This window comes from Cornus florida, unplaced genomic scaffold (assembly GCF_030987335.1).
Source record: "Cornus florida cultivar Cherokee Brave unplaced genomic scaffold, ASM3098733v1 CherokeeBrave_3.0.0_Hap2_Chr06, whole genome shotgun sequence".
NCBI lineage: Eukaryota > Viridiplantae > Streptophyta > Magnoliopsida > Cornales > Cornaceae > Cornus > Cornus florida.
Genome location: NW_026775576.1, coordinates 96504379 through 96513203, shown reverse-complemented (window position 1 = coordinate 96513203; position 8825 = coordinate 96504379). Strand labels below are relative to the sequence as shown.

Genomic DNA, 8825 nt, shown 5'->3' with positions numbered 1-8825 from the left:
TTAATTTGCTGCTTTTTGAAATGTCGTGCGATTTAGTCCGACTATAAAATTGATAAGAAATTGACTTTTTTTGTATATGATGACTTTTAAACTTTATATTTAATTCCAATATCAGAGAATAAAATATGTGAATCCTGAAAAAGAAAGCAGATACTGTGAAGGATTGTTCCATTACCAACTCCAATTTTTTTTTGTGTCTAGGTTGAAGAAGCAAATGAATGCAATTGGTTGTTGGAATTTTATTTGATTATGGGGTTTGATGTGGAGAGGTATACATTACTTACTCCAACTATGCATAAAAAATTAATATTTTTTTATTTTTATTTATTATTATTATTTTTAAAAGGGTGCATATATAAAATTATATTGTGTAATTAATGTTCCCCTTTCACACCTTGAGATTTGTCTTTTCCTCCATGTCTACCAATTTCAAATTGATTAAATTTCCAGGAAGAAGGGCATTGATGTGCTAGGTAGCAATGCTCCAATAGTCCAATATATGTAAGATCAATACCATCATCTTATCTGATCTAGAACTTGACTCCTGCTGGGAGAAAGGAAAGTGCTGCTTAGTTTTTCAATACATGGTGTGGAAAAGTCTGTACCCAGTAAGAGACTTCACCATATATCTATATATACGCGCATTGGCACACACATATATACATATATGTATGTGTGTGTGTGTATATATATATATAATAGTTGATCCTTCTTTAAAGAGCTGATAAAGATGGATTATCATAAGATTAAGGGGAAAGTTCTGTTATGATGCACAATGTGATTGGGTGGTGGGACAAGAATTCAAACTTTTACATTACCCAATTTAGTGATTAGCTGGGCCTCACTGGCAAACAATTATTCAAGGCTTTTTGATGTTTCAACAATGGATTTATTTATATTTATTTTTTCATATCGTGACTTGTGAGGTGAAACATCTATACCCAAACCTAGAAATTTTGTTGGAAGTTTTTTCAAGTGTTTCAGTGGGAGAATTTTCAAAATTTATAGCTACATAGTCCAAAATAAAAATAAAAATAAATCAGTAGGGCAGCTACTCCCACTAGGCATCACATAGGTCCATGCCTGACCTTTGTGGTCTGGTCTATGTTAGTATTTCTATATGTAAATCTCGAAGAAAAATCGAACCGAATTTAACTTATATTTATATCTCTAGACACCAAAATTGGATTAAGGTGCCTAGAGATATATTCACTGACATTCAACTTTAGCACTAGGAATAAAAATAAAAAATTTAAATGTATATATATATATGCTCAACCTAATTAGTTACATTTTTATGTTATGGTCAATGAGTATGAATTAAAGAGAGGTCAACCTAGATTTCTTGTTGAATAAAATACATTACTTAGGTTAATAATGTAGTGAATTAAAATTTTAAATGAGGGTGGTTGTAGTCTTGTAAGATTGGTTTGCAGTTTTCATATGGTGGAATAGATTTAGTATTAAAAATGGAATAGATTTGGTGATAACTTTTTGCATACATTTTAAATAATTTTAGGTGGAGATAAAAAGCTTGGACAGATCATCCATAACATAGATAATTTCGACAAAAAATAAATTCAAATTCTCTCTCTTATGATTATTTTTATTATTATTTTAGAGAAATTATTACATAATTTGAGACCAAGTCAAAATAAAAAAAAAAAAAAATTAGACATGCTTATGTGATAGATTATGATTAACGAGATTATAGAATCCCAAAATATGTAACATATGGTGCATTCGCTTATTTGTGTGTCCGAACAATCATAAAATGTTAGTCAAATAAAGATTCAAATTGAATGAAATATGAATGTACTAATAAAATCGAACTTGATTTTTTCAAACACTTTGATTTTTTTGTTGTGTACGACATGAAGCTTCCGTAAAACTCGTTTTCACAAATCGAAAATTAGTCATGCATGGTGTACTATATTAGTCATGTTTAGTCCATCACTTCATTGTATTTAGATCAGAAAAAATAATAATAATAATAAAAATCAAATATCAACAGCAAAGCGTGTCATATATAATCAAAGCTTCTAGTATGAGAAAAGAAATCAAATCCCAATGAGTTTTGCTTAACATGGAAGCTTCAATCGGAAAAGAAAAAAATGTTAGTAATCTAGAAACCTCTTAATCTATCAACTTGACTTATTCTGGGAATTTCTACTCCATTAATGTAACTGACTTTCTGGGATGCTTCATTTCTTCTGCAATCTATTCCTACAATTAATGTACAAATTAACATTTTTATTTTTATTTTTTCTTCGATATACATAAAAGTCAGTTACCTGTATTTTTGTAGTAAGATTTGTCAATATGTGAAATCAAGGATAAGAAGCTAATAAAACTCCTGAGTCATGACCATAGTCCATATGCAAGGAACTGAAGTTTGACGCAAAAAAACCATTATTATTTTTTATTCGCTTAATTGCTCATTATATAATAATTGCTCATCCGGGTGAAATTATCCTTTCTATAATGATTTCAAGCCTCTTAAAGCATCTAATTTATTATGGGACATGCAAAAAAATGAAATAATATATTATTAAATAATTAATTATAACTTGATGTAAAGACAATTATGGCGACGGTCTTGATCTCTTGCTCCCCATGGAATAAGAAAATTAATCCACATTTTTTATATAGACCGTTAGATTTAATCTAACGTTCATTTTTCAAACCCACCTATAGCCTTTTCCTTTTAACACAAAACCACTTTCACCCTATTTTTTGTTTTTTTTTTTGGTTACCTTGTTATTTCTGAATTCTACACCATCCAATAATCAAACTTACAAATTCACAGATTCAATAATGAATTTCACCAAATGCCCAACTTCAAATTGAAATAGAAAGAACTTTTGTTCAAACTTTAAATGAAATTTTCTTCAATTTCAATTCCAATTAATCAATTCGATATTCCAAAATGCAACATTACAGTATATTTGTTGATAAATTTATTTATACTAGAGAAGTATATTAATTTACTTATACTGAGAACAACAAGATATTTATTAAGAAAATGTTATAATATCATACTATTGTTTCAAAATTGAAAGATACGGGTATTGTTTTTCTTTCAAAGAAATATCTAAATAAAATATAAAAAAATTATTAATAAAATATACAGGTATTATTTTTTTTTCAAAAGTTTTTATTTTTATTTTGATAGTTACCTTTTACTGTTACAGTAAGTAGTAATAGTAAAATTAAATATAAAAATTAAAAATATGGTGAGAGTAATTTTGTGTTAAAAGAAAAGGTTGTAGTGGGTTTGAAAAATAATAATTAGATTTAATCTAACGGTTTATATAGAAATGTGAATTAATTTTTTTGTTTTATGGGAGCAAGAGATCGGGACTATATATATATATATATGTAATAATGTGTGTGTATATATATATAATTATAAATTTGTAAAATATTTAGGGATAGTTTAGTCTTTTAATATATTTCTTTATATAAAATTTTTTTTGACAAAGTCAAAGGACATTTAAATTAATTTATATAGTGTCAGATGTCTAAAGATAATAGTTGAAGTGTAAGTGAAAAAAGGAACAAGTATAGTTATTTTGAAAAGTTGTTTTAAGGTAACATTTGGTCAAATTTAAGAAGTATTATTAAAATTAACTCAAAAAGTTAAATAATATATTATTAAATAACATTCCAGATTGCTTTAGACAAATGATTTAAAATCGGTCGGAAAAAAAAAAAAAAAAAAAAAAAAAAAAAAAAGACCCCACATTTCAATTCTCCTGAAAAGCAAATGAAAATAGTTGCTTGCTACACAGTACAAACAGTGCCCAATACGTCTATGAAAAGTATAACAAGACAACTAGCCAGTTGGAACTGTTGCATCAGAGGTTCCGATCCTCTGTGTTCTACACCACACAAATTACTTTAGTTCAATGAATGTTAGGGCCCCGCCAATTTTAAACACATTCTAATTTAATGATTGTAACTGTAATGTTACGGAATATGTGGTGTAAGGTTTGAACAAGGATCTTCAAATACAAAAAGTAATTTATCTATTCAAACAACACTTTTTAATATTGTCAAATGATAGCTCAATTGTCGAAAGGAATTTTGATGAAAAAATTTCTCCCACAAATTTTTCTCCAAACACGTGAGTTATTCTACAACAAGCTAAATGTATGATTGAGGATAGTTTAATTGTAAGATTCATCCTCGTTCCAACTCAACCACGCTATTGACTACATAAATCAGGTTAAAGTCTATCACTAGAAAAGAATTTTTTGTTACATTTCGTAGATTTCTCTCCAAAACTCATTGCCCTTAAGTGATGCCATGTGAATCATTACAAAATGTGAAACATATGATTAATGCAATAATTGAAGTTTCTGTATGGATCTCTAAAAACAAGTGACATGAATTATTAACTTAATAATGACAATTAATTTTGAAATTGTCATTCTAACACAACTTACCCTATTGACAGTGGTATCAATATTCTTATTGATGTGCTTAAAATAATTATATTCTGACTAAATTTTAAAATTTGAGACAGAGTTGTAAAATTTTTATTCTTTTGATGCAATAGATAGACCAAGTAAGAATCTCATTTATTACACAATTTGAAAATTATGTATCTTCTTCATTTTTATTTTGTTTTTTTATGTGGGTGTTAATTCTAGTTACATCGTAAATAAGGAATTATAGAACTTTTTGTTTTTACTACAAAATAATACATTGTTAATAAATTGTTCAAAAATATTGGGGTGTGAGGTAAGATTTAATTGGTTACGGGGAAAGCCTTGTTTTGGAAGTGAGCTTAGCAAGTGGAAGGCAAGGAAGAGTAGCTAAAGACGCAACTGTAGTTAGTCAGCACGCGGTGGGCTTTCGGGTTGGGCCTGATTCATCTGTTGGGGCCCATAGTCGTTGCTTCGGAGCTACAGGAAGTGGACCCTACATTTCACGTGGAAGATGAAACAACGGCTGCTAATACCGTAATAGAATCTCCTCTAATCCCCTCCCCACCAATTATATGCCTCCTCCCACGTGGGACTTCTGGTCCCACCACCACTATGATTTCACCTCATCCCTACCCTGCCCTTTATTTGGTATCTTTTATTATAATATATATATTATATATTTGTATGTATACACACACATACAGTTATATTTACACACTATTCATATCAACCTAGTCGCATACACACAACATATAGTTAATTTGTTTCTCTTGACAGTACTATTCCTCTTCTCTACCTACCCTTACCCTTTTATTTTCCCCAACCTTCTTTCTTTCTTTCCTTTTGTGAAAGAAAATCCAGTCTCTTCTACCTCTTCATTAATTAACTAGCTAGATCTTTTTGTCGCTCTCGGAGAAAAGCTCCGATATATTTTTTATATCTGGAGTGCGTGTGTGTATATATATATATATATATATATATATATATATATATATATTATATACAATAAAATAACATCATGGGTGACTCTTCAGCTTCATATATCCGATTGGTAACAATTAATTTCTTTATATATATATGTGTGTATATATGATATTTGATCATGTGTTTTATGTATTTCACTTCATAATTGAGGTTGATCTGATGGTGTACTGTAATGGTTATATGATGCAGGTGCAGCACCTGATAGAAGAGTGCATCATATTCAACATGAGCAAAGAAGAATGCATGGAAGCCCTCTCCAAACATGCTAACATCAAACCAGTCATTACTTCCACAGGTCAGTCTCCATTTGAGTAGATAATTAAGTTAATACATACATTAATTCTCTCATCTCCAAGCTTACCCATCCATATATATACACAAATAATTCATATATATATATGTATTTACTCAATGAATCTTAATTAACTACTTGGGATTGATTTGACCATATATGGGAATTGAATTTTTAATTTACTTTTTTCTTTTTTCTTTTTTCTGGAAGGACTCAACAAACTCCTCTCTCTTTTCTTTTTTCCCAACCTATCACTGTCAACACTAAACACAAATGGGTATGAATATGATATATGTGTTTGACACGTTTATCAATTATAAAATTGGACGTCCCCGTCCTTTACAAATGACGATCGATTTTAAGTAGGAAAAAAAAAAAAAAAAAGTTAGTGGCAAAGAAGAATTTCTTAAATATGAAATAAATCCCTTTTTTTTTTTTTGAAAATTTGTTCACCGCACACATCTAATGAAGACTAATTTAAATCTTAATTGAGCTACATTTATTATTACAAGTCACCTCTCATGTTATTTTTAGTATTTAACGATCATTTTCATTAATAACAAGACGTACTCACTTACTCCACCTAACTTTTGGACAAAATGTCCTTATTCAAAGAAAAAACAAATAAATAAATAAATAGTAAACCTCTTGGACACGTGATACATACAGATACCATATTACCCATCCCTTTTGTATAATAATACACATGAGTATCAGTCCATGCATATAAGTTACATCCCTTACGGACAAATTAATTAAATTCTTATTCATTTTACTTTTAAAATTTTTAATTTTTATGATGAATAAGTGTATTTAACATAGTAATCACTCTGTGTCCCGATGGAGGACGTATTACTCAAGTCAATGATTTTGATGATGGAATCCTTGTACAGTTAACACATGAAAAAACATGACATTCCTGGCTATTTTATAAATACACAATACATATGACATGGACATTTGTGTGTGTGTGTGTGTATATGTGTGTGTGTGTGTGTGTGTGTGTTTTATTACTAAAGTCGGTTATGTGATTTTGGGGTGATATGTAGTATGGAAGGAGCTAGAGAAAGAGAACAAGAATGATGGAATCCTTGCAAAGTTAACACATGGAAAAACATGACATGCCTGGCTATTTTATAAATACGCATATACATATGACATGGACATTTATGTGTGTGTATACATGTGTGTGTGTTTTATTACTAAAGTCGGTTATGTGATTTTGGGGTGATATGTAGTATGGAAGGAGCTAGAGAAAGAGAACAAGGAGTTCTTTGAGGCCTACACAGAGGGCAGAGAAGAAAGAGCATCTCAAATAGAGACAAAGGAAAGAATCCACAAAATATTATTGGATTCCAATTCCAGAAAATCAGATACCAAAGACAACCACGACTAATTCTTTTCAATTCAGACAACGATGTTGGGAGGGCTTGGCTTTGCTTTCAACTTGTTTTGGTTCAATCTGTAATATCATTCGAAGTCCAAGGGTAATAAAGGGAAAAGACAGCGACACGTCGTCATATCTGTTGGGGTGTTCCATCCTTACAAGCGTGACGGGTTTGGGATGTTGTGGTGGGCAAATGATACATCATCTATCATGCGCTCGCGACAATGCCGACAAATAGCACGCACGTGGCAAACCCCGCTTTTCTTTAATATTAATTTATGTGTCCTTTTTATGTTGATAATTTACGTACTTTTTACACAGTTTATTTATGTGTTCTTTTAGATTGTAATTACTATTTAGTGTGAAATATATAAGAAATTTATGAAATATAAGAAATTGTAATTTCGAGCACTTTCTCTAATTAATGCGGTTCGCAAGAATAAAAGTAAGTATCTACAATTTGACAATTTCCCTGTGGTGCAGTAAATTAAATAAACAAATTAATTATTTACACTAGGATTACACTTCAATTTAGAATTTTAGATTAGTAAATTAAATTTATGTTTTACCATACATAAATTAATAAACAAAAACAAAATCTCCATAGGCTCTCAAAAGCCCAATTTCGCGATCCCAATGTCTAATATTTGCGAATCACATAATCCAACCCACTCACAGAAAGTGGACCCGAAAATGCAACCTGCGAAAGCCATTGCTGTTGCTAGAAACTATCACAGGCCTGGCTGCAGGCCCCCATATGTTTTTTTGTTATTTTTTTCCAACGGTATATTAATATTTGAATTGAGCAATGGTTTAAGGACCTATCTGGCCCAGACCGTTGCCCAAAAACTAATTTTTTTTTTTTGGCACTTTATTGAATTTAAAGGACTATTAGGCACACCAACACTGCCTAAACGGCTTTATTGAGCAAAATAAAATTCGTTTTCAATTCTTTTCCCTTCAAAAAATGATTTTGTTTTTGTTTTTTTTTTCCTTTCCTTTCACCTCTATAAATTCATCAATCCCTATCACCATTCACCTTACATCAAACTTGAGCAAAAGTATAAAAAATAAATAAATAAATTTAAATATTAAAATATTATTATTATTGGAAAGCGAAAGCACACCATTGTGGCACCTATCTTCGTTAACCAAAATTTGAAGAATCTAAAATGCTGACGTGACTCTTCAAAATATTTACATAACTTTACAAAAACAATGACGGGCCAAATGTGGAGGGTTGCTATAATATGCTTGGAACAATGAGACCGTGTCATCTATCCTAAACAATTCTGTTATTAATTTATCTCTTAGGTTCCTTTTGGATTAAAAATTTTGAGGTGTATATTTTAAATTTACTAGCATATAATTGGAAAGAGGATCTCTTGAAAAATTTAGATTTAGTAAATTATATTTCTGTTTTAGCAATATGGTAAAATAATTTGAGATTATTACAGGTATAAATTCCAAATAGCAAGCTAATAAGAGCTAGTACTTAAATTCTATGCTGGTGTGTGTGTGTGTGTGTGTGTGTGTGTATTCATTCGTGTGTGTGTGTGTGTATTCATTCGTGTGTGTGTGTGTGTGTGTGTGTGTATTCATTCAACCTTTTGACTCTACAGTAGTCCTAGCAGACAACACGCTGCATGCATTGCCACAAAAACAAACACCTTGGATAAACATGATATAAAAGTGATTAATTTTATTTTAAGTGTAATTTACTCCT

At 30.2% G+C, this 8825-nt stretch overlaps 1 protein-coding gene across 1 annotated transcript; it reads left to right on the top strand.

Annotated features, from left to right (window-relative positions):
- The first annotated feature begins 5129 nt into the window (after nt 1-5129).
- Nucleotides 5130-7510, top strand: LOC132313130 (uncharacterized). The gene is made up of 3 exons (XM_059811794.1): nt 5130-5487; nt 5610-5715; nt 6951-7510. The coding sequence occupies exons 1-3, from the start codon at nt 5455-5457 to the stop codon at nt 7106-7108; spliced, it is 297 nt and encodes a 98-aa protein (XP_059667777.1). The 5' UTR covers nt 5130-5454; the 3' UTR covers nt 7109-7510.
- Nucleotides 7511-8825: the final 1315 nt, after the last annotated feature.